Source organism: Cavia porcellus, unplaced genomic scaffold (genome assembly GCF_034190915.1).
Source record: "Cavia porcellus strain 051 isolate PalLab524CR breed Dunkin Hartley unplaced genomic scaffold, mCavPor4.1 scaffold_7, whole genome shotgun sequence".
Taxonomy (NCBI): domain Eukaryota; kingdom Metazoa; phylum Chordata; class Mammalia; order Rodentia; family Caviidae; genus Cavia; species Cavia porcellus.
Genome location: NW_026947490.1, coordinates 71,885,541 through 71,911,160, shown reverse-complemented (window position 1 = coordinate 71,911,160; position 25,620 = coordinate 71,885,541). Strand labels below are relative to the sequence as shown.

Genomic DNA, 25,620 nt, shown 5'->3' with positions numbered 1-25,620 from the left:
AGCGGCATGAAGGGCCTTTACCAGCTATTCATTTCTACTTAAGAAAAACAGAAATTAAGAAAAAAATTGATGAATTGCGACAAGATGCAGGAGATGTTCAGGAAGGTGTGTATTAACACAGAGCTCAGGTCAGTAGACTAAAAGAGGAAATAGTATTTGACCTGACATCTGAATGGAAGTAGAGATTGAGGATGGACTGGGCATTCCAGTTAGGACAGTGTCGGGGAGATAGCCAGCAGGGGACTGAAGGAAGAGGCAGGTGAGGGGAGGAGGTTGGAGCACTGGCTTCGGGAACTGTCCTGTAGAGTCAGGGAGAATCCAGGCTGCTAGAGGACTCTGCCTTCTGCTCACGCTGCACTGCCTAAGCTGAGAGAAGAAACCAGAAGTGAGTTGAGAAGTCTCTGAAATTTTATAAGAAAGAAACAAATGTTTAGAAAAAGTAGATAACTTTTCACTTTATAGAGACTATCTTAAATTTCAAAGTAATCATAAAGCAGTTTTATTTCCTTTCATATATAAAGAATCAGAAGATCAGGAAGCATCGGTAATGTGTGTACAGTTCCACAGAACAGCTTCAGAGCTAGTGTCTGATTTTTAAGAGCCTCACACGTGTCAGTGAAACAGTGTCCCTGCAATGCCAGCTGTCCTGGAAGCAGAGGCTCCATCTGCTCAAACGGCACCAAACCTACCCAGCCCTGAGGTCACCCAGCTTCTGCAGATAAGAAAACAGGTAGATATTGCCATCTTAGAAATAATTGTTCAAGTCACAAAATTAAAGCTTGTAGAGTGGACATTCCAACAATGATACTGCAAACAGTTCTGTTCAATGATCCAATAAAACTCTGTGATATCATTTTCTATCTTATACACTTAAATATACATGTAGTTATATAGTTTAGAGCACTTTCTTTTCCTCTCTTTTGTACAGTGACTATTACACATTTTGGGTTTCATTGCTCCCACAGTTCTTATTGCTTTTTTGGAAGAGAGTTTTCTTCTGTAAATCTGTATAACTTGTACCCCTTCACTGTTTTTTTTTTTCTTTTCTTTTCTCCTTAAATAAATAAAAAACAAACAAACAAACAAAAAAAAAAACAGGTAGAAGATGCAGTCACCTACCTAAGGTCACAGCTTGACTTCTAGGTGCAGCCTGAGTTACTCATGAACACCACAGTGGTTTTCCCATTTTACCCCAGGCACCAGCATTCTTTTGGCTAAGAGGCGACTTCACACTATGCACAGACGTACTGTATCAGCTCCTGGGGTGCCCATGCTAGTCCCCACACTTGGGCAGCAGGCAGGAGGACCACCTGATCCCAGGAGTGCCAAGTTCCCAGGATAGCAGGATATAGAGGCTCCACCTCAAAGTAAAACCAAAGCAAAATAAAACAAAGTGAACATCATGTACCCAGAGAGCCACTTAACTGGAAAGAGAAAGGTGATTTTGAATTTCGGAGACAGATTCTCCTAAGTACTACATTCATCATGTTTGATGTGTTCTAACTCTGTAAACAATTAGAAATCTTTCTGTGTGAGTGACTGGAGGTAATTTATTTTTAATCATCATGGTGATGAACTGTCTGCTACTCAGTTCTAAAAGTTTTCTAGCACTTTTGGGAGGTAATGGGAATTGGGTAACTATTATGATTATTAGAAGAAATTGTCAAATTCAAAATGGGTTTTTAATGTTTTGAGATTTTTCAGGAGACCAAAACACAGGCAACATTTGCTAATACCAAATTTGTTTTTGGAATGGATGAATTAAGAACATTCTGTTCCAATGGCAAATGTAAATTAATTGGACTTTTAACATTGAAAAAGTGAATGCCTGTCTGTCTGCAGGTATCTTACCAGAAGCAATTCTACAAAATGAAGTAGCCCTGCTTAGTTACCTTTTCTACCAAAGGACAGAAAGCTTTTTAACACAAGAGACTTCTTCCTGGCAGATTGGCACTAGGGCCCCAGCGTGTTTCTGGTTTTCTATTTGCAGTCATTGTTATTAAAATGTTCTCAATTTAAACAATTGACTTTTAAATTTCTTCCAGGAAACTGAGAACAATTTCTCATGCACATTTCTCTTTTTGTCACAGTCCTTGTGACAGAATCATCTGTCCCAGAACTCATTTGTGTGTGGCACTGAACATGTAGCAGCTTGCTAAAATATTTCATTATGACGTCATTAGTAAAATCATTGTAAAAACTAAGAATTGGCTAATTGGAAAGAGGAGTGTAGTTGGAGGCAGGCAGGATGGCATGTTTAGTGAGATGGAGTCTACTTTTAGAAAATGATTTTTTGAGAGCTCTTATAAAATCACATGCTTGTCATTGGGATCCACTGAGTGTGCAGTGGCTTTCTGGGCACAAAAAATAAACCACTGTCACTTTGTGCGTCACTCAGCCACTCAGATGGAGGTCTGAGAGGAGCTCTTCAGCTTTCTCCCATGCCTGTGCGGCCTGCCCTTTCGCTGCATGGTGTTAGGATGAGGTCCTTGAGAAACAGAGGGTGGCCAGGGCTTAGGTGTCATGGGTTCTTAAGCGAGCACCTTCAGAGGGGCAAGGAGGGAGGGAATCCTAACTTGAGAAGGCCGGGTGGAGAGAAAATATGCTGGTAGGTGCAGGTGAGCCTTGAACCTTGGCTTGCTTCACAGCAGGGATGCTCCAGGGCATAAATGGCAGTGCTGTCCACAGAGGCAGAAGGGCTCTGCTTCCACACCCCTTCTCAGTCCTCTTGGGCCGCGGCCGGCCTTGTGGAGGAAGGTGAGGACGTGCTTGTCCTGGGGAGATGCTCTGTGGGAGGAGGCCTTGGGTGACTACACCTGAACCACAGTGAAGACCACCATGCAAGCTTCTTATCTTTGCAGATGGGATCTTTAAAATAAGTGTATTTTGTATACTTTTGAGGGCAGCAGCCTGTCTCACCCCTTTCAAAATGACCCTCCTATTTTTAAGGCCTTCATTAGGCTGAATCAGAAAGAAGGCCACTTACTGTTCAGCTCTCCACCTACAAAAACATTTGCTTCAGCAGTTTAAAGTAGTTTAATCTTTATCTCATTAATTTAATTTGTTTACTTTTTACTTCTTTTCCTTAGCCCATGCAACAGAAGCCTAGTTTAGAATGTATTTGCACTGCCAGGGGCTCTCTTGTTTTGAAATATCAGGGTGAAAGCTTTCTCTGTGCTGTGATCTTTCTCAATGTGACCACCATTTTCCTCCTTTCACTGAAATATGAACATAAAATTCTTTCAGATTGCTGAATTTCTTGAAACTTATTCTCGTATGATTGATAAATGCAGGGCTGACATTTCCTGTGCCTCTAGCAAATAATGATGCCCACTTGGCTTCTGCTCTAAGGGCACCTGCTCTGAGGTTTAGGGGGCGGAAGATAAGTATCTTAAAGAGACACTTATGGGGCTCCCATTGGACTCTGAGCTCTGGGCTCTCAGAGCACAAGAAGTCAAATGTTGGAAAATCTTAAAATTTAAGGGTATATTTTTAGTGATATATGTTATGGTAGTGTTATCTTCTATTCATTGATTTTTAAAATTCAGTATATAATTTCTTTTTTATGACTTAAAATATATTTTCCTTGAATTCCAGTTTAAAGTCAGGGGATTGCTGTTTAAGTTTTATTTTGATAGGTATTAGAGAGATAAATCATTTTCCTCCTCTGGTATTTTGCTTCCTGTGACTTTTGTTTGTGTGTCTTTTGTTGGTTGCACGCGTTCTGATCTTCTTTTCCATCTTGTTTGCGTGTGTGCGGGCGTGCGCATGCGCTGAAAGTTGGTCCTGGGTCCCATGCGTTCTAAGCATGCGCTTTGGCCCTGAGCTTCACTCCCAGCCCTGATCTTGAATTTTTTATTCTGAGAAATTTCTCTTAATCAGGTCATTTAGGTGTATGACTTAGATTCTGTCACACTGTTTTATGCTTTCCGTAACTACTTATCTTTTCAGTTACCCATTGGAGATAGGTGGTTTTTATTACTGATTTAAAAGTTACTCTGTTGTAGTCTGTCATAGTGAGTGCTCTTACGTTAGAGTCTGTATTCACACGTATGCACTTCAGTGTCTGGACCTCCTTTTAATGAGACAAGTACATTTTTTCCTTCCATCCCCTTCCATCATGTTGACGTGGTGTAAATGTTTATTTCTGCCATGTTATGCATATAATTTCTTTCTTTCTTTCTCATGGTGTCTCATTTCTATTTTTATCTGTATTGTTTTGCATCTTGGCAATAACACACTCAGAGTGATTTTTCATTCTTCCTGTATTTCTTGTAGCATCCTCTTGCATTTCTTTCTCTTCTTAATTAAATGCTTGATGCATGAAAGTTTTAAAAGACAGTCTTTATTTGTCCAATATTCTGAGTCCTTGCATGTTTGGTAATATATTTGATGGTGTCACCTTTGGATGACTTTTTAATAGTTTATAAAGTTTAGGTGACATCTTAGACAAGCATGGTAATTCTATGAACATTTTGTCCTCATTTGCCCAAAGTCTTGCAATCTGGAACTGCTGAAATCTCCTGGCAGTGGAGAGTTTTTAAACAGGCTTCTCAGTAATCACTAACTACTTCACTTGTTGTATGGTTTGAGTTTGACTAAAGGACTACCTTGGTTATGATTTCATGAGCCTAGCAAAAAGGAAGTAAAACAAGAAGACAGATTTTTTTTTTTTTCCAGAAGGGAGATCGTAGGTGTCTGAGATCCCTCAAAAATGAGTGTGGTGAGGGCACATTAGAGCCAGGAAGACGGTATGCAGGAAAAAGAGGGTGTGTGTCCACCTAGAAAGATATAGAGGACGTGGTCAAAGTGTTAAGAAAAGCTTATATATTTTTGAAGTACAGTTCATAGCAATCCACAGAGGGGATAAAGATGCAGAAAAGGGGTGCAAGGATACTAAGGGATAGACAGCACCTTGAAGTGAACAGCTTTATTGGTAGACACACAGTACCCAGCTCCTCTGCCTGCTGGCCTTTCACACAGCCTCTCCCTGCCCGGCCCTGAGTGGCCCTGGGGGGGGGGTGCTAGCAGAGAGCAGAGCGGGCTGGGAGCAGTCTATGCAGAGCGATGGGCCACGCTGGATCCTATCATGCTTGTACCTCTCCCTCTTCTTAAACGCTTTTCCAAATCCTAGAATTGCAGCAGCTCAAAGCTGTTGGCACGGGGCTGGGATCTGGGAGCGATTTCCTTCACTCTCGGGGTGACTGGCTGCCAGGGTAGATGAGCTGGGATGGTAACAAAGCAGAGCCAGGAACAGAAGAATACTGATGAAGTTCAGAATCTTCACACAGAGGCATTGATTTACTGTCATCACTCGGTCGCTGGGTTGGGTCTGTGGTCCTCGAGGATGAAATAAGAACTGAACCCACTTTTTTATAGTAAGTTTGCAGATCGCTGACTCCTGTCACAGAAAAAGAATTTTCAGGATGCATCAGTAGGAGGAACATGAGAAGGACTCATTGAGCGAAGACAGAGTGCACAAAACGCACTCCAGCAGAGCACGTGGAGAGGCAGAGGAAGACAGGTGACCTGGGATGTGTATTCGCTGAAGTAGAGGTGCGCGTGCCAGGTGCTGTTTGAAGCTGAGATCTATATGGAGATGAGACGCCCTGGTTGGTCATGCAGCTGCTTGCTGGGCTGGAGGAAAGAACAATTTGCGGGGAAAGGGCTTGGGTGTAGTGCCCAGGAATCCACAGATTCTTATACCAGGACCTCTAGGAGTTTAACACTGTTCTCTGTGAGGACCAAAGGAAGGAGGTCACAAGCTAGGTTGGCTTCCAGAAGTAGGGAGAAGAAGAAAACTTGTCTTGAAGCTGTAGTTTTTCTTAATAGTACAACTTTAAAATCTCAATTTCCTTATCTCCTTCCTGTCTATTATTTCTTGTATCCTACCTCAACACTGGAATAAAATGTAAAATGTGAACACTCTTTGTATTCTGTAGAAGATAAAAATAGAGAAGAGAGAGAAGGGAGGAAATCGTTTGTCAGTGTGATCTTTCATGGAGAAATAGATATTCATTTTATGATTTCACTAGAGCAGTGTGGTACTGAGAACAATGGCAAACGATGTTCCATCTTTGGTACTAAGCAGCAAAGTGTGCTTTACACAGAAAATGGGAACCGCAAATGTGCTTTCTGTCAATCCCAATTTCAGCATCTACAGCTTACTTTGAGTGCTAAGATGGTGTTGGAATATAAGTTCTGTTCCATTTTCATCACGTAAACTTTTCTGTGTACTAGGAAAAAGTTAGTGGTGTGACAAATCCCCCAGGGAGGTGGTTCTCACCTTCTGAAAGACACAGCTCATGATGAGAAATGTGAGTAACTGATGTGAGGTGGTATTTGTTTTCAGCAGGCTGAATGCAGAGCAGACAGCCAGAAATTCCATCATGATGTTTTTGAGTGTGTAGTCTATGCTCAGAGAAATCCTAACATGGCCTCCAATCTTAGAAAAAAAAAAAAAAGTCAGGAATAACAATAGTCCAATGTGCGAATTTTTGGTTATATCTCAGCAGATCTGTGACAAAGATCAGAGCAGAACGGTTATTTGTTTTCTTGCTGGTACCTAGGAATTTGGACTCCAGTACAATACACTAGTGATCTGCACTGGACGATGAGCATCCTGTGAGCTTACAAGAACGTGTTGTGATGAATATCGGTCACTGTGTGTCATCAAATGAGCATGTGGTAATACTTAGGGACTGCACAAAGGAATGCTGTGAAGCTTCACAATGTTTATAAAAGTCCATGTAAAGAATAAATGGCAGAAATGAAGACTATGTCAGATGATGTGCCCCGAGGAATTCATTTTCATCATCCAGTGAACAGAATGGGAGATTCCAAAGTGAAACAGTGTTTCTTTAGAGCCAGTGTCCTTTATCAACCAGTAGATTTTTGCTTAAGTATCAGAGCAGTTGTGAGCTGGCACAGCAGAAGAGGAACTGGGACTCACATGCTCAGTCCTGGAGTTTAAAGAGCAGGAAACCGAAGCTGACGTGCAAAGTGACTTTCTGGGTCACACGAATTATGGGATAGACACATTTGTAAACCTCTGGGAACCACCATCTATACATTCGGTTCCTTTACATCCTAAAAATAAATGTTTACACAAGTATTTACACAAATAGTCATATTTTCCTACTCTTTTCAGATGTCTGGATTAAACCTTTAAGGCATAGCCAAGTCCCTCTGATAGGAGTGGCATGTGTTTGTTAGTGAAACCAAATTTTTCCTCGTAGTGCATGCCATACATAAGTCTCAGTAAAAAAAAAAAAAAAACCCTCAGCCCACTGCTCACATTTTATTGCAGGGTACTGCATGGAGCCTTCAGCAGCAAAATCAACCAGCCTCTGTTTATGCATAAGCGAGAGGCTCTAATGAGCCCTGTCATCAAGCAGCGTGCAGCCTTTCTGGGAAATGAGAAAACTCCTGTGTCACAGTGTTGGTTCATCTAATGAGTACTTTCAAGAGCTTCTGCCTTTGGGTCTAAAGTGGAGCCAACACCCTGGAACCCTGGCCTGGCTTCGGTGATGCACCATACTGGCTCCCTGATTCCGCTCATGTTTGCAGAATCTTGTCCCTACCTTCCAATCAGCTTCATAATCATTGCTTCTTAGCAACTGATTTTGTAGTACTCTTCACACTCCCTCATCTTGCTAGGTCATTTATTTACTTACTTATTTACATTTTTGGTACTGAGAATTGTACCCAGAGCCTTTGCCCTGAGCTACATCCTTAGGCAGCTTTTTTTTTTTTTTTTTTTTGATTTTGAGAAGGGGTCATGTCAACTTGCCCAAGCTGGGTTAAAGCTTGTGATCCTCCTGCCTTAGGTTTCCCAGAGTAATTTAACATTTTGTACTTCAGCTTCTTGGAAAGCTTTTCCTTCATCTTGCTAGACAAGGTCAGATCTATCAGTGATGAATCCTCATAACACTCAGTGCGTCTATTTCCTAGCACATTGTTTTGTGCATGCATCTGTATATTCCTGATTACTGGTTAGTATCTGTCACACCCATTAGAATTGTGGTCTTCAAGGGTAGGAACACTATTCATAGTTGTGTTCTTCACATCGGGCCATGTGTGTGGACCATTAGCAGGACCATAATAAATAGACCTCTGAAGAATTGTTTAGTCACACAACTGCGACACGACTTATCTGAGTACAGCATTTTGTGTATAAGCAATGCAAGGTGTGAACAGGTAAATGCCTGAAGCATATCAATCAATTCCATCTGTTCACGCAAAGATAAAGTGTTAGGTGCGCAGAGTTAGGTGGGTCCCTGTCTGCTCCTACAGTGTTAGAATCTGAAATTCACAGGACAGCCTCAGCATTTCCCTGTGCATGATGATATGTTGTAGATCAGGGAATAAAATCTCCTATCCAAAATGAGAAGAGCAAAGCAGCTGTATAAACTTCAGCATGGTAACAGATGACCTTTGGCTTCCTCCTAGGGGGAGCAGTGAGGACTTTGTTAGCATGGAGACCCCCAGCCTCCTATAAAAGGGGCAGGCTGCTCTCAGAGGTACATGACCACAGACCTCATGCGGTAAGACCTGGGGAGCCCAAGAGAAGCTAGAAATAGGACCCTGCATGCAGAAGCTGGGGCTTCAACACTGCCAACTGAGTTCAGTTCTTTTGCAAACAAAAGAAGTAGGAGCATAAAACAGAACACACTTGTGTGATTGTTCTACTTGAAGGATTTCAAGCTTAAAAAGTCTCATATAAAAAGACTTTAAAATGTTCCTTTAAAGTGCAATAAACAATTCCTAATTCTCTATTAACTTGACATTTCTCTAAACGTCTTTAATTTTTCAAGTCAGAAACCCTCTTTCTTTTTCTAAATATTTCATTTTCTCTCTCTCTCTCTCTCTCTCTCTCTCTCTCTCTCTCTCTCTCTCTGTCTCTCTCTCTCCAGTCCTCGTGCATGTCTCCTCGGCTGAGTGTGTGGGTCCTATGAAGAAACCTAAAGAAAAGGGACCCACATAAATCCGATTTCTAACAACTTCCAGGCTCCTCATGACACCATCTTACCTACGCACAACATAGTACTTCACGCATGTATTGCTACAGTGATTTTTATGGCTATTTTTAGGATTGTTAGGAACTCAAGGAGTTGGAATTCTAAGTGGAGAGACCGAAGTGGGAGGTGCAGGGCGTTCACAGCAGATGTGGCCGAGCAGAGCAGCATCCTAGAGAGGTGCTCCCTGACTGACGTGTGCTCCCTGACTGATGTGTGTTCCCGTGATGATTTTAAAGTGTTAGACCTTGCTGCGACTCTTCCTCAGGTTCTCAGATTGGCTGTCAAGAAAATCTGCTTCATCTTTAGGGCAGAAGTGTTTCACAGACACCAGAGCTCTACATTCCACGTCTCTTACACACTCAGCCTTGACTGGCTTCACACTCCGAGTGCTTTCTTTGCATCAGTGGTGGGATTCTCCTTTCTCCAGCTGGCTGGAGGGGATGGCGTCTCTTCAGTTAACATTCATGAGAAAATTCTATCCTGGTAACAAACACCTCACAAGACTTTGTGTGAATTTGGTGGCTGTTGTGTTCAGCAATACAATAAAAATCTACTGAACGGTTTTTTAAAATGCCACCTGCTGATTATCTAATAGAAATTATTGGGCAAAGGTCTAATTCATTTGTTACACAGTATATAAGACTGGATTTTCCATGGAGAACAAAATGTGTTTTACCTCAGTTCTCCTAAACTTTTTATTCCATTCATCAATGTATGACGGATTGTGTACTAATGAGAAAACCAGTTAATTTTCAGGGCTTTTTCTACTTGGTGCAAAATAGTAATTTGTTCTCCAGTGTAGTCACCACCAAGTTCACAGGCGTGGGTGTCTCTTTGCTGTTCAGGATTTTCCTCCTCTCTGGGTAGCAAGCTATTCGCTTATGTAAAACTGATTGTAATGTTTTACTGTTATTCTCTCCATTATTCTGACTGTGGCAGGATTTTCTTACGGCATCCTTTGTTCTCTTCACTTGGTAACTCTACTCCTAATGCATTGCAAAACCTCTGTATTTAGCATGCCCCAGTGATTTCAGATTCAACATCATTTCTTTTTTCTTTTTTTGGTACCGGTGATCAGACTCGTGACCTTGCACTTTCCAGGCAGGTGCTTGAGCTAAACCCCCCAGTCCTCAACATACTTTCTTTCCAGCACTTCCCGGTTTTCCTCTCCTGATTACTGTGCTTGCATCAGAGGGCAAGAATGACCCCAAAAAGTGAGTCTGGTCTGTTCCTTGGACGGCGTTCTCTTAGGCATTCTTTCTTTTCCTCCTTCCACCCTCCCCTGTGAATTACATAATCTCTTCTACTTTCCCATCAGTAGTTTGTCCATCAGCCACAGTGGCTTTTTGCACTGAAAATCTGATCTTGCTCATTATCAGAGTCAGTGACTCCTTGCAGTTGGAGACTCCAACTCTGAGGCCCGTGGCTGACATCTGCCCATCCTGCTGGTCTCCCCCTGTCCCTGCAGCGCCCCAGCTGCCCCTGCCTCATGCCTTCCATCCTCATCCATCCTCTTTTATTCTTCTCATGTTTCAGTTAGCTTAAGAGTAGCAAAAAGTCAAACCTACTGTGTTAAAAGCTCTTAAATAGGAGAAAGCATTCCAAGCCAAATAGGAATAATTGGGAGCTTAAAGATTTGTTAAAATCAATCACTTTCTGCTCTCTTTTGTCGATTAGGATAATCAACACATAGTTTTTGAAATTCAAGATTTTAAATAAATGGTTTAAAATCATTTTATACTTATGTTGGAAAGAAGGCACATAATAATAAAAGTAGACATTATGTAATTATTCAGTGACTAATTCAGTTCCAGTTAAGTATTTTTACGGGTTTTACTGACATTTAGAAATAGCAGGATAATTCTTTTTAAGATTAAGAAATTAAAAGAATAAAAATGTGAGATTCTGCCAACTCTGATGATTCAGATAAATACCGTGCCACTTCGCTATTAAAGACTGCTGTGTCTGGGACCCATGACTTGAGTTTGACATTTAAAGCAGTACAGAGTCTGATCCTACCTAAGCCATGCCTAGGTTTTCAGGAGATTACTGTGAACAGGAGAAAGGGGGCACTTTCTGGGGCTTCCTGGAGTGCTATTTAGGTTCCTAGTTGACTCTGCTTCCATTTAAAGTAATGGTATCAGCTGGCTGAAGGAGTCCTGATACGGTGATAACAGAGGATTTTACAGAGTATGAGAGCTGAGATTCAGTGAAGCTGTAACTTTAAATAAAAGCAGGCTCCATTACAGAAAGTCTGGGAACGTCAGGAGGGACCGTCCAGAGCCTAAGTGACCATTGCTGGAGTCTTCTTGTGGCCCAATCAAAACTGCTGGCCTCACTGAAATTGCTCCGGTGCAGGACCCTGTTGAAAGAGAATGGGGTCTAGCATTTCTGAAGCCCTAATTTTCCCAAGGCAGTAGCGGAAATAAAGAATATTCTCACCAATCTGGCCCAAAGTAGGAGCAAAGAGAAAAAGGGGAAAAGATTTCATAATAAAGCATTGCTCTCCCCATCTCTTTGTTTCTTGGTCTGTCTCTTTCCTGCTGATTGATGGCTTCATTTTTTGTTGGTGGATTTATATGCACATGTATTGCTCAGAAGACCCACGCAGAATTCCCACATAGAAAAAGCCTCCTCCCCATTAGATGTCAGTCACTGTATTGTAAGTTACATTATAATAATAACATTGTGCAGTGAGATGGCATATTTATGATGTCCCTGTGCATGACATTATTAATATCTGTGAGGTTGCTTGTACTTTACATTCCTAATGTTATGCCTTCTGTAGATGGAGCTCTGTTTACAATGGGTCTGCATAGGATTTGCTGGTTTTCCTCTGAATTTTTTAGTAAGAGGCCAATGTGTGGAGGAGGAGCATACATTTAACTTGGTTTACTGTCTGTGAAGTCTGTCGGTATGTCTGGCCACTCATTAAATGAATGTTTAGTGACGGTGTATGCTATCCAGTAAGCCCCGAGAGAGTGTAGAATGTCACGATGTGGATAGCGTCTGACTTTATGCTTAGAGTACTCACTGTAGCCTAAATAGCCTCCTCTGTGTGTCTTAGGGACAGTTAAATCTTGATATTTACAGTTGGTAGCGTCTATTCTCTGCAATAATATACTTTATGCATTATCTAATTACCTATTTAAATGAAATTTACATATTTATTTCTCCTCGTTTCCGACCTGATCCATCTGGCCGTCTTTCTGTGAAGCTGGGTCATCCATTGGTGGCTATTCCTGAACATGAAACTCTTGATTCCAAAGAGGTAAATGCTGGATACAACTGGAGATCTAGTTCCACATTCCCATGTGAGGCTGTTGAAATAAGCCAATCTTATTTTTAATGTTAAAAAGAAAATTATGCCTGTCCCCTCTCCCCTCCCCCTTCTTTCCTTCTATCTGTGTCAGGCTATGTTTCCAGTCCTTTTTTTTTAAATTTAATTTTGGATGACAGAATCTTGCTCACTTGCCTAGTCTGATCTCAATCCTGTCCTGCTGCCTTGGCCTCCTGGGTGATGGGGATTACAGCTAATGTGCCCCAGGCACAGGGGTTTTTGAAAAGCCTCCTTTTCACTTCACGAATGCTATAGTACACAAAGAAAAAACACTCTCTGCAGTATCTAAGTTTGTGTTCAACAATCCAAAGAACAACTGAGCAATATTTTCTGCTTCTCCATCATTCAGACAAAATAGAATATTCAAGGGAAAAAGCGAAGGTTGAAGGACGTGTCTTTAGACACACAGTGGGTAGCTCGTACATCCACCTTAGATGGGGTCACACAGGAAGTATGTGTAACACTGAATCTGCAAATTTAGACAAAGCAAGCACAAAGCAAAGAGAAGTGGAGATAATAAAATTCAGATAGCCCTGGCTTTTCCTTTTCAAGGCACATTCTGCACGACTGAGGATAGATTATACACTCTTTGTAAACTCATTTCCGTATTTCTGTGCACTTAGAAGTGTCCATCATACGAAACCAATGTGGCTTTCCATGTGACATTAGTCTAAACTATGAAGGTATATTGTGAATGTGTGCACTTTAATACCCACTTTGTCTATGTAAAGTCCTAAAGCTAGGACTAGTGATTCTGAGTGTGTACATACGGTAGACTCACAGACACACTGTGGCCCTAAAAAAACCACAGGAGTCCCCCGCTGGGCACTACTGTACTTCCTGCCTCTGTGTGTTCTCCCACGTGGGGGATTAGTACAGCTGTTGGTGTATTGAGAACTTGTAAGATGTTAGAAATAGTATTATGTACTTAATCTTCACAGTAATTTTCTAAATATGATGACCTTTGCACAGACATTTAGACAGGCAAATTTACAGAAAACTCTTAGCTACAGTAGATAGATATCCTTGAATGCCCAAGCTCCAGACAGTTAGGACTGTGATTTGGGGCAAACTCCTTCTAACTATCTGACTTCACACCATAGACAGATTTCCCTTAGCCTCAGTTTCCTCATCTGTAAAACCAGAATAGTAAAAATACTGCATTTGAAATGTTCTTGTGAAGAACTGTATTCTCACTACTCTGGGAGACTGAGGCAGGAGTATCAAAGTTTGAGACCAATATGGGCTGCGTAGGGTGACCCTGTCTCAAAATAAATGTATAATAAGGGCTGGACGATAGCCCAGTGCAAAGGCCCTGGGTTTATCCCTAGCACCAACATGGAAAAAAGAGGACATTATTTTTTATTTTAATTTGCAGTTTAAAAATTCTGTATTTTCTTTTGTTTTTGTCTTTATTTTTATCTATTTTGTTTTTGTATCATGTTATGCATTTATCCACTAAAATGGTAATATTTTTAATAGAGTAGTAAGTTTCCTGTATGATGATTTTTTACTGAGTACTAAACTCTATATTAAAGCTATTCACACTTTCTCAAACGTGCTACCTCTTTGGCAAGTTATATAAAAGTGGAAAAAATTGGCAGATACGTATCCCAAAATAAGAAAATGGTTGAACACTTGTTGGACCTGTGAAAACACCTCTTTTCAGATGAATATAAAAATAATAATCAAATGTGTTTATTTTAAACAACAATTTCGGTTAAGTTTGTAGGCTATGTCTATACAATAGCAGTGCTTTTACAGAATAAGAGAAAATCGGTTGTTATTTAAATAACAAAACCTTTCAGCTCAGATGATAAATGCTGAATGGAGGAACTTCTGAATGTTAAGAGATACAAAAAACTTCTTGTTTACCTGAGAGAATAAGGTAGATGTAGAATTCAGGTTTTTTTCACATTATTGAAACCTTGTAGACAAAACTTAAAATTAAGTGAATGGATAATACTGCCAGAAAATGATTTTCAATCTGTCTGGAATATATGAAAAATGCTGGATAAAAGGAGCTAAAGTTTACATTTGTGATAGACAGGAACTGTTAGTATTACAAAAAAAAAAAAAAAAAAAAAAAAAAATTCCAGGAGGGCTTTTTAAAAATTCTTTTGCCATGCTCTGTTTTATTTCTTAGTAAAACTGGCACATTTTGAAGCAATTTACAACCTTGTGCAACTCACTTTGACACACGATCAAACTAGAATGCTGACCTTTATGTTCCAAATCCTTTCCCCTTATGCACGCTACAAAACTTCACCCAAGAAAAAGATACCTTTCCTGGAAGAGTGATTCTGCTCTTATGGTGTACGATGTAGCGGACTGAATCGTCCCCCTAGTGGCTGTGCACATGGAGAGCTGTGAAGAGCCGCGGCTGGCGCTCAGAATTTCTCCCTTGGTTTTTCTTTCATTTTCTAGCAGTTTGCCTTCTTTACTATCAAGGTCTCATTTCTTGCATCCAGCGATGTGATTTGTGGATAATCAGCTTTTAAAATCAACTCAATCCACTTAAATACAAATAGATGTTAGGTTTACCTAGTGTGACTCATCGCTCTTATAGCTCTCATGATTTTTAAAGAAATAGCTCAAAGGAGCAGTTTTATTTCCCACCTCGTTCAGGGTTTGCCCCACTAGTGGAGCCTTGGCAGACTGTGAAGACACCCAGGAGGTTCAGTGTGGCTCACCTGAATGTATACTTCTTCCCCTGGCTGTTTAGGGTCAATAAAGTCAGCTGTTTAACCTTTTTGTTTTTTAAGAAAGAAAGAAAGGGAGAGCAAGAGGCTCATTCACAAATTTGTTATCGCGAACACTTTCAGTTGCTAAATATTTGGGTCACGCATTCCTGCCCAGTGGCATAAATTCACAGCATGTACTTTAACTTGTGTTATGTTAATTTTGAGAAATCTGTTGATATCACTTTAATCACAAATCTAACTCTTCTGGTTTTCCTTGGCATCCTACACAAAGATTGGGAGCAGCCGGGGCTGACACACAGCATTTATGCAAACTGTCCAGGACTTAGCACATTCCAAGCAATGCTTTAGTTTTATTTTTACAACACATGCAAAAATTCTGGCAGCCTCATGTGGATAGATGTGCTCCTGAATGACTGATCTGGCCCCTGTGTCTGCTCACTGGGCAATTTTGAAAGAACGTTGCTTTCTTAGACTTCCCTTGTTCACACCAATGCAGTGCTGTCTAAATAGGTGACCATTCAATGCCACTCAAGACTAGTGTATTTCCTGCCTCAGAAAGATTACTTTTGACTTGAGTTACTTAGAAAAAAATGAAATGCAATTCATAACAATGATTTCTGATTCAATGTACCATGTCTCGTGAGTTCAGCATGGACGTGGTTCTTTGATCTACAACTGCTCTGAAACATCCTTCTCTTTTACAGGCTGAGTTCTAAAAGTCATAGTAGAGAGTGAGATACAAACACCTCTTCCAATCACCTGCTGCCTGAAGCCCAGGACTATATTCTTTTCAACATGAAGGTCAATTAATTTCCAAAAACAGGATCAGATGCATTTGATTCTGATCTCTCAGATTTACTTGTTATTAACACGACTAGCTGCTGATAAAACACATACCTGGCAGATTGTTCTCTGGTTTTCTTACTCCTTATCTTTGCAGATTTTGATAAATATTTAAGGGTGATCATGATTACAATTCAGACAGGAAGGTGACTGTGAATTACCACCAGACTATGACTTATTTGCCACTTTGTGGTATATAAGGTTTTCCCATTCACTTTATTTTGAATTTCAGAACCTCTGCTTATGTCTAAGGTTTTTATAAAATAAGTCTATTTCTCTTCCTGCATTCTTTAGATGAACATAGAGAAACTCAGCAACTTGTTCAGGGAGCCACCCTCGCACTCTGGTTTAATTCAAAGGTGAAGATGCAGTTATCAAGAAGACTAGACTCACTCACTTTATTTTCTTGGGGAAGTTTCCAAAAAATATGATTTCTCAGAATAGCGGCTTAGTAAATCATGTTGCTGAGTTCAAAGTCTTGATCTCAGGCAAGAACTTGGAATCTGGATTATTGCCTGATGATTAGAAGAAAGTTCACATACTTTAACAAGACAACTGACCAAAGGACCAGAAAAATTTCTTACAAAAATAAATCCACTTAATGCAGGCAACTCAAGAAATAGCCATTTTTTCCAGGCATCTAGATGGCTCCAGATTTGACAAAAAATGGACCATCAAAATGATTTTTCTGTCATTTATTCTTGTCCTGTGTCTCTAGCCTGTTTTGGAGAAATACAGAAATAATAATAATCATTAAAAGCTAATATATGAAGCATTTTATAATTCACTAAGCAGGAAACCAGACTGTGATGTATATTATAAGAATCTAAGGGGTTGTAAATATAGGAAGAACACTCACTCTCCACAAAACCGAAATGACATGATCCATTGTACACATATATAATGATAAAATAATTCAGTTCAGTCTCAACTAAGAGGAAATGCTTTACCACTTAAAGGACAACTTCACCTGATAATTTGACTTTTACACACAGCAAAACAAACCCTGTTCTTGGAGCCAGAGGTAGTTTAACAACTTAGACCTAGGTACCAGCCAGATTTAGTGGTCTCACCTTGCTTGGGATGAGGAGACAGGGAGACTGTGTTCTTTAGGTGTTAAGGTTCCAAGGGTGTGCCCCCAGCTCCGGCCCCCAGTACGGGGCTGGCAATCAGGGTCTGCACAATGACCTACACTCCCAGCCATTTAAGTGGGCTTCTTTGTTTTGTTTTGCAACTTGGTCTCACTAAGTGGCTAAGTTGCTTAGACTGTGCTCAAACTTGTGATTGCCAGGCTCCCAGAAGATGGTTCACAGCCCTTGGGAAAGACTTTCCTGGGTTTTACAAAAGGACCAATCCAGTTTTTTCTACTCCCCTGTCCCTGCCTTCTGTTCCCCTCCCTTCCTTCCTCCCTTCCCCTTTCCTTCCTTCCTTCCTTCCTTCCTGCCTTCCTGCCTTCCTGCCTTCCTGCCTTCCTGCCTTCCTGCCTTCCTGCCTTCCTCCGCCCTCCCTGTTTTCTTCTCTCCTTCCCCTTCCCCCCTTCCCCCTTCCCTCCTGTCCCCCCTCTTCCCCTTAGCTTCCTCCCCCCTCCCTCCTTCCCTTCCTACCTTCCTTCCGTCCTTATTTCTGGTGATTGAATCCAGGGCATTTGCGCAGAGCTACACCCTCAACCCCTTTTTAAATCTGGAGACACTGTCTTGTGAAACTGCTATGTTGCACAGGCTGAGCTCCAGCTTCCTCCTTTAGCCTGTCACCTGCCTGGTCCCATCTGGTTCTCTAAGGTTTTTATTGCCCCTTAAGGAAGGGAATAAAGTACTTAGAATGGCAAGTCTCCCAGAGAGAGGAAGAGGAGAGAACTTCATTTCATCTTCATTTCAACTTCATCCTGAAACTGAAAGATTCTGACTGAAAGCAACCACTAGAAAAAAGGAAACATGTCTTATTTTTCTCTTCTGGGAATTCAAGTTTACTACAGGCTAGATGGGAGTCTGACAATTGCAGTTTCTCCTTGAAATTCATCTCAGTAGGTTCAAGTTAGAGTTGGTATTTAGTAAGTACTAACACTGAGCAATCATTAGACATAGACGGACTTACAAGCCCTCTGTCTGGAGCCTTCAGAAGACGATTTCTAGACTTTTCAACTGAAAATGAGTGGTTAGAGGGAAGTTACTAACTCTTTGAAACTCAGGTCTTCTACAAAGGGGTGGCTCTGACTCCGGACGCAATGGTGCGCGATCCGGGGGTCACACACCTCCAGTTCTGTCATGCTGCCTTTACAGCATGTTAGCTACTGAGCATTTTATACATAATCAACTCAATAAATTCCAGTGCCTGACCTATGTTTTTATATCAAAATTAATAGTTACACACGAGACAAATACATTTAAAATCTTTCAGAGTAAAGCATTGCTAATGGTATGATATATATAATTACTCCATTGTATGAAAAGCACTCTGTGCATTCATTAGGTGATGGGCATTTGGAGCACTATGGGCAATGGAGTACTATATATATATATATATATATATATATATATGTATATATATATATATATGTATATATATATGGCTTTTTGCTGTGGGTATATGGCATCTGGTGTGACGTTTGCAAGAACATAGCATGTATGTAAATGGTTTAGTTTTTCTTTGGTAGTAAAAACTCTGCATGTTTGATATTTTGTTAACCAGGAATGAAAAGCCAGTTCACACTGCACACTCCCATCAAGAATGCTTTTTGTGTGATTGGCTTAATATTTCACCGGCATGTACTCACTTATTAACCCAAGTTAATGCTAAACACCAAGAAGGATATTTGGAGTTTGACTCTTCAGAATTGTGACTTTTCTAAGTGTTTAAGTTTTTTCTTATTTGTGTTTCCTTAAAACCCACATAAATGACTTGTTCGGTTGGCATTGAAGTACTGGAGCCTGATGACTATCAGGGCTTGTTGACTTATTTCATGCTCTTCATCTTTGTTAATGGTTACCTTTGTTTCCTTCAAAGTATCTCTTTTTGTATTGTAATTGACGAAAGAAAATAAAGTCTTCATAAAATGTACAAATGATGACTTTACTTCTCATAGCATGATAAATAATCGCTACCCAGCTGCTCAGTCACGGTGCCAAGCACAACTTTGACCCACCCCACTGGCCCAGAGAGAGCTGAGAGTGGGGCTGAGTTTGCCAGCACCGTTGGTAGCCGAGGATGGGCTCCTTGCTCAGGTTCAGTGTGATTTAATTACTCAGACACCATAAAAATGCTATTTTTAAAGGGAACTCAGAGGGCATTAGTCCAATATTTTATTTAGCAGGCTAATCCTGTCTACCATGTATACACTCACACACGTCCTGCCTTAGTTTGTCTGAGGGCCAGAGAGAATTTAGCATCTCTCAAGCTAGATCCAGTATGCCCTCCTTTGGGTGACTAAGACAGCTGATCACTACACAAGCAATAAAACAGACAGAAAACACTGAATGAACTCAGGCTTAGTCGTCAGCATTGTAGGCTCTGTAGTCCTGTGTGCTGATTTCACTGCCTATAAAATGGAATTGGAGGCTATGATGCTGACCTGCGTGTATGCACAGTGCTAGTGCATCAGACATGGAGTCCTTCAGGGTTCCCCAAATGAGGACGATTTCCAGAAGTCTGCTGTCATGTTAACTACTATCTGTTGGTTCTTTCAGGAAAATGAAACGAACAGTATTTTTTATTGGTTAGAAAAGCGAAGCAGGAGATGTAACTCAGTTACTGCCTCTTTTTGTTCTAAAACTGCAGAGATCCCCAAACGATGATAATGACCTCTCATTTACTTCATGACTGATAATTTTCTGTGGCCAGAACGAGTCAGGGCAGGAATGGAGATGTGTCCTGGTTTTAGTGCAGTTTTTCCATCTCCTCTTCCTGGTTTAAAAATTAAGGACGTTTGTCCTGAACTGGGCATAATGCATTCCTGTTTCAAAGGCTGCCCTGCCTCATGGCCATGATGCTCTTGGGGTTCCTCCTGTCTGGCTTCCTGCAGATGGACCAATTCCCCTGTGCAGCCAGCTCCCGGGCACAGGCCTACTGGACCACCCCATCTTCCTCTAAGACCTTTCCCAGTAGAAGGCAGAGATGCCCATGCAAAAGGCACTCATATTCTGGAACATCCCATCATTAGCCACGGACTGACACCTATCCATAAAAGTGTGGGCCATTCCTCCTCCAGGGTGTGCTATGACAGTGTTCCATCAGAGCTGTGTTTTAGAAATAAGTTCTCTTCTCAACTTAAATCTGATGCTTTCTTTGATACTTTTAAAAAATAGTTTGACTTCATAATTTCAAATACCCATCTGCAGTCCATTAAGTTGACCTTACCTGTTCCAGACAGTCCAACCCTATCAAATAGGAGCACACAGAGACTACATGAATAAAGAAATAAAGGAGAATAGAGAATAAAAGATCTCTCCCTTACCACATGGCATCATTGTAAAGCCGAAAAACAAAAAACAAAACAAAACAAAAAAATCAACGCATCGACACAAAGCATGCTGTTCTTTGGTCTCTGTCTTTTGGAATGTTCCAGTTTGCAAATGTGGGGATTTAATCCAATTCCCGTTCACTTTCCATCCTTGTTTGAGATGTTACATCTCAGGGAATGATGTAGTCTCTGCTCAAGGAAAGGTAAGGCAATAGTCGTGTAGCTAAAGATGAGGGCTGTGGGTGGTATGCGAAATATTGTTTAAAACTGCACCCGTCTCCCCAAACTCTCATGGCCCTTGGCAGGAGGGCAGACTTGCTCTGCAAGTTCCTAAGAGATCAGAATGGGATATGCAGGAATATATCATGGTTTTAATTCTGCTATTAATAAAAAAACAAAAATGCAGCTAAAACTAAGAATTTTTCTTGATATAAACTATTTCTTATATGAGACACTATGCCCGCATATGAATGTATAAACTGCAGTTTCATTTATTTCTCAGGGGATTCATCTCCATCAACCTGTTGTTTTTTCTTATTTTGCAGCAGTGAAGTTGGAGAAGACATGAAAGCTGGCTGCTGAAGTGTTTTTGAAATGCTGGTGCTAATCACTTGGTAGATTTAACTTTTATTTTTTTCGGAATGAGTGCTGCTTTTATGAACTGCAGGGAAACAAAGGGACTGAAAAACGTTTCCTGCAGCATAAAGCATTACAGCACTCCACTAAACCCAGCACAGGAGAGATTTACCTACAGCTTCTCACTCCACTGTCCAAGCCTTTCACGCCTTCTGTTACGCTGACAGCAATACTAACGTGCCCCTGCCTTCAGCAGCCAAATAAAGAAGATCCGTGGGTACACATGAGAATGGCTGTGAGTGTTTGTCAAAACTGCCTTTATTTAATGCACATATTGCTAAGGGAATCAGCCTTCATTTCTTGTCTCCCTTGCATGCTAAGAAAGAAGTTACTTTTTAAGAGTTTCTCCTAGCTGTCAGTGTGCATGAGGCCTTAGGGATGCACTGGGGAAGCTTGAGAATAGGACAGCTCTGGTGTTGTGCAGACACAGGCTACTTCTCTGCGACTTTGGGCTTCTGGACAGCTGGGATGGGCCATGTAGCAGGGACATCCCGGGCAGTGACCTTAACGTTGCCTGCCGCATTGGCCACGTCCCTGTTGTCTCCCCATAGTCATTCCCAACAGTCAGTCTCAGTCTCCTCTGGTGACTGTCTTCTGCCCATCTGGGACCACACTTTCTGGAGAGGAACTCACAGCAGCCCTGAGCAGAGATCCCTGGTAGTACATCAGTCTCTGTGAATTTGAATCTGCTGCCTTTGCATAAGGCCCCGGTTCCCTGTGGAGCCAGCTCTGAGCTGGGGCTCCCTCATATGCTGGTTTCAGCACCTCAGTTATCCCATTCAGGAGATCTGTCAGAAGAGCTGCTGGGCTCCTTCATCGTCCAGAATGGGTTTTGCACTGTTCCATTATCAGCCATCGTGTGGCACCTGGAAAACCAATGTACCCTTCATCTTCTCCACTGATGTTAGGAAGCAAAAGAGCCTCAGCAGGACTCCCTGGTCATTTCTCTTCCTTCAAGCACCTACTGTGTCTCCTCCAACCTGCTAAATTGTTTGGAGAATCCCCTTACATCACCAGAAAGGATCTCTAACATCCATTGTGCATTCGTTTCGTTCTGCGCCAGACACCCCAGCAAGTGCTGTGGGTGAATTTAACTTGACCTTCCCGGTGATTTTGTGAGGTGGGTCCTACTATCATCCCTAGTGTAAATTTGTTAATTTACAAAACAGTCTTCCCAGTGATTAAAACATGCTAGTAAAGGGCAAAAGCAGAATTGGAACACGGGTAATCTAAGACTGATCATCTGCCCATCCATTCACTGGTTCACACTCTTCATTCAAATTCTTGCGAGTTTATCCCACTCTCAGCTCATGGCCGATGTTGAGTAAAGCCCCTCTTGTGCATATGTGTTGCGTGATGATTATTTTTATTAGAATTTCTATCCTCCTTTCTCCTGCTGTCCACATATATTCTCATATGTTTAATACTTATCTTTTGCTTATATTTATTTTAAAGACATGCATTAATTTTGTCTACATACATTTATCTAATAAATGGATTGTGCGTGTTTCTCACTCAGTGCTGTGTGTTTAAAGCACCATCCCCATTGCATCCCAGGACACTGTTTCCTCACACTGCAGTCTTCTCACGTTTCACTACCCTCCATCCCAGCCTCAGGCGACCAGGTTTTCTCCCTATCCATGAAGCGGTATGGTGCATATCTCTATGTGTGTGTGTTCTTATACGCCTGTGTGAATCTCTGTTAGAATTTCTCTGAAACATATATCTAGAAATTCTTGCTCCTCAAATGTGCGTGTATTTAATTTCATTGACTCCTCCTCCACCGCTGTCTAGAACAGGCAACCTATTCTTTTTTTTTTTTTCAATTTTGAAAGTAGTAAAAATGCAACAGCACAAGACAGAACAAAGCCAATCGAGACAATGCAGTGAAATTGGTACGGGATTTCACAGCAGGATACTGGGATACTAGTAATAGGTACTATGGTATATCTGCTTAACTTCACAATAGTCATCCAGTCAATTAGGTATAGCAAAATAAAACCAAACACAGAACATTATAAAACCAATTGAGAATACTGAATAGAGCAAAAGAAACATAACAAAACAGTGAAAACAACCTTTGCCTTCAAACAGAAGATAGAAGGAAATCCCCCATATTTGCTATACTGCATATGGTCATCCTCCCAAGAAATGCTGAGACATCAATCCCTAGTAGCTATGGGGGAAGGAGGCAGGTGGGGAAGGGTGCTTAATTTTCAGCCCACGTGGCAGTAGGCTCACAGGTAATGGTTCTTCTCCATGCTGCAGGCACTTACCAAGAGGACAGGTAAATAAGCTGCCTGAGTCCCACCATGGCCGGATCTCAGGAGTTCTGGGTCTCCTAGAGGTGACTCATTCTTGTTCCCACCACAAATGCACGGGGCTCATGTCCTCGAGACCCTTGCTACCTTTGAATATCTGAACACTGCAACATTAGGTACGCGATACAAGATCTGGTAAGAGTGAATATTTACATTTTATGAAATGTATTACAGTGAAAATGTGTTACTATGACTTCCCTTCAAAATATTCCCTTGCCTTGAAGGCACTTGACCCACTCCCTTGCCACTTTCTGAAGCAGTTCTTCAAGTCCTCTCTCCTGAGTGTCTCCAGTTGTGCTCTCCTGGCTGCCTCGATATCCTGAAACAATTGCAGATGTTTGCCCTGTGTGGTCATTTTGATTTGGGGAAGAGCCAGAAACCAGAGGGTGCCAGGCATGACTGGGACATGCTATAATGCTTTTACAAAGCCTTTGGATGATAGTGGGCTGCAGCACTCAGCATACTTTTGAAATGTTTGTTTTTGTCAGTATGTGTTTGCAGTATGTAATATTTACACTCCTCATGAGGAATTCACACATTATGTAACACATCCCTTTTCCTTCCTCTTTTGCTCCCTCTCTCCTGCCTCTATCACTTGGTCCTCTTCCCTTTTGTAAAAGATCTATCTTCCTATTTCCTATTGTTTATTATTTGATCTTTATTTATATTTTGGATTTCTCATGTAAGAGAAGCCATGTCACATTTAAGCATATGTGCATGATTTATTTCAGTTGACACTGTCTCAAGGTGCATCCATTTTCCTACAAAGGACACAAGTCCACCCTTTTCTGTGGCAGAGTGGTACTCTGCTGTGTATAAATACCACACATTATCTGTCATCAGTTCTGAGATTTAGCTACTACGATTTGTGCTGCTACACACATGGGTGAGTGTATATCATTTAATACAATGTTTTTAACTCAGATACCTAGAAGAGGAATAGTTGGATCAAATAAATTTCTAGTTTTAGTTGGTTGAGAAATCTCTATACTGTTTTCCATAGTGGTTGTACCAGTTTACACTCCTACCAACTTTTGTAGAAGAATTCCTGTTTCCTTACAGCCTTACCAGCATTTATGATTAGTTGATTTTTTGCAGATGGTCATTGTTTCTGGAGTAAGATGGAATCTGAGTGTTGTTTTATTTTGTTGTTTTATTTTTTATTTTTGAATAGGCAGATATGGTGATCATTTTTCCATATACTTAATGTCCATTCTGAGAAGTGTCTATTCATTTTGTTTGCCCACTTTTGGACTGGGTCTTTTATTTGGGGGAAGGTGTCTAATTTTTTTGAATTCATTATATTTTCTAGCTATTAGTCCTCTGTTCTAGGAGTAGCTAGCAAAATACATTTCCCATTCTGTAGGTCGTCTCTTTATTCTTCTGGTTGCTTCTTTTGCTGTGTAGAAGCTTTCTAATTTGTTACAGTTCCAGTTGTTGATTTTTGATGCTATTTCTTGTGCAGTTGGATTTCTGTTCAGAAGGTTTTTGCCTGTGCCTATGTCTTCAAGAGTTTCATCTATTTTATTTTCTGGCAGATTAAGTGTTTCATTTTAATATTTTTGCTCTCTGATCCATTTTGATTGTAATTTAGTACAGGATAAGATGTGCAGCTTTAAGGTCCCGTCTTTTGATGGTATGTAATCAGGTTGTTAAAGAGACAATCTTTCCTCCAGTGTACGTTTTTGGCTCTGTTTTCAAAGATCAGATGGCTGAGTGTGCCTGGGGTTGTTTCTGCACCCTCTATCCTGTTCATTGGTCTGCGTGTCTGTTTTTATGCCAGTATTTTGATGGGTTTTTAAAAAGCACTATGGCTTTGCAGTATAATGCAGTCTGGAACTGCAATATTTTTTATTACACCTGGGAAAGACACTGAAGAGACCTTGAAGAACTGCTCAGAAAGTGCCAAGAACGATGGAGTAAATTTGTTCAGAACAATGGGGAGTATTTTGAGGAGCACTAATGGCAACATATCTTTTACTATAACAAATGCTTTTAAATTTAAACATTCGCCATGTATTTTGGTTAACTTTTGTACTGCCCTGGAGACAACTCTTAAGATACGATCATTGTTTGTGGTCCTATTCATCCTAAAATTTCAAATTCTTAAAGGCTTTTTATACCTTTTAATTCACTGCAGTTATGAGTCGAGTTGTTATTGCCTTCATTGTATTGATGAAACCCATGAGCCTAAAGGATTCTTTAATAATGAATAAAACAAGGTCTCGTTTGACCTCCACTGTGTTGTTTGTAAAGAATACTAAGTTGTATCCAAATGTCATGTTTTAATCATCTCAGCAAA

General features: G+C 40.9%; 1 protein-coding gene and 1 long non-coding RNA gene across 2 annotated transcripts in view; one reads left to right on the top strand and one right to left on the bottom strand.

Moving 5' to 3' along the window:
• The window catches only part of Mlip (muscular LMNA interacting protein), a 126,236-nt gene extending 107,953 nt beyond the window's left edge, over positions 1-18,283 (top strand). Inside the window, 2 exon segments of the mRNA XM_063253822.1 lie at positions 12,238-12,291; positions 15,770-18,283. Of these exon segments, the coding sequence (XP_063109892.1) occupies positions 12,238-12,291; positions 15,770-15,781 (66 nt within the window). The 3' untranslated portion in view covers positions 15,782-18,283.
• Positions 6,737-17,592, bottom strand: LOC106025526 (uncharacterized). Its single transcript, XR_001199113.2, has 3 exons — positions 17,513-17,592; positions 12,209-12,340; positions 6,737-11,382 (listed from the first exon to the last, which is right to left on the bottom strand). It is a non-coding gene; the product is annotated as an uncharacterized LOC106025526 (long non-coding RNA).
• Positions 18,284-25,620: the final 7,337 nt, after the last annotated feature.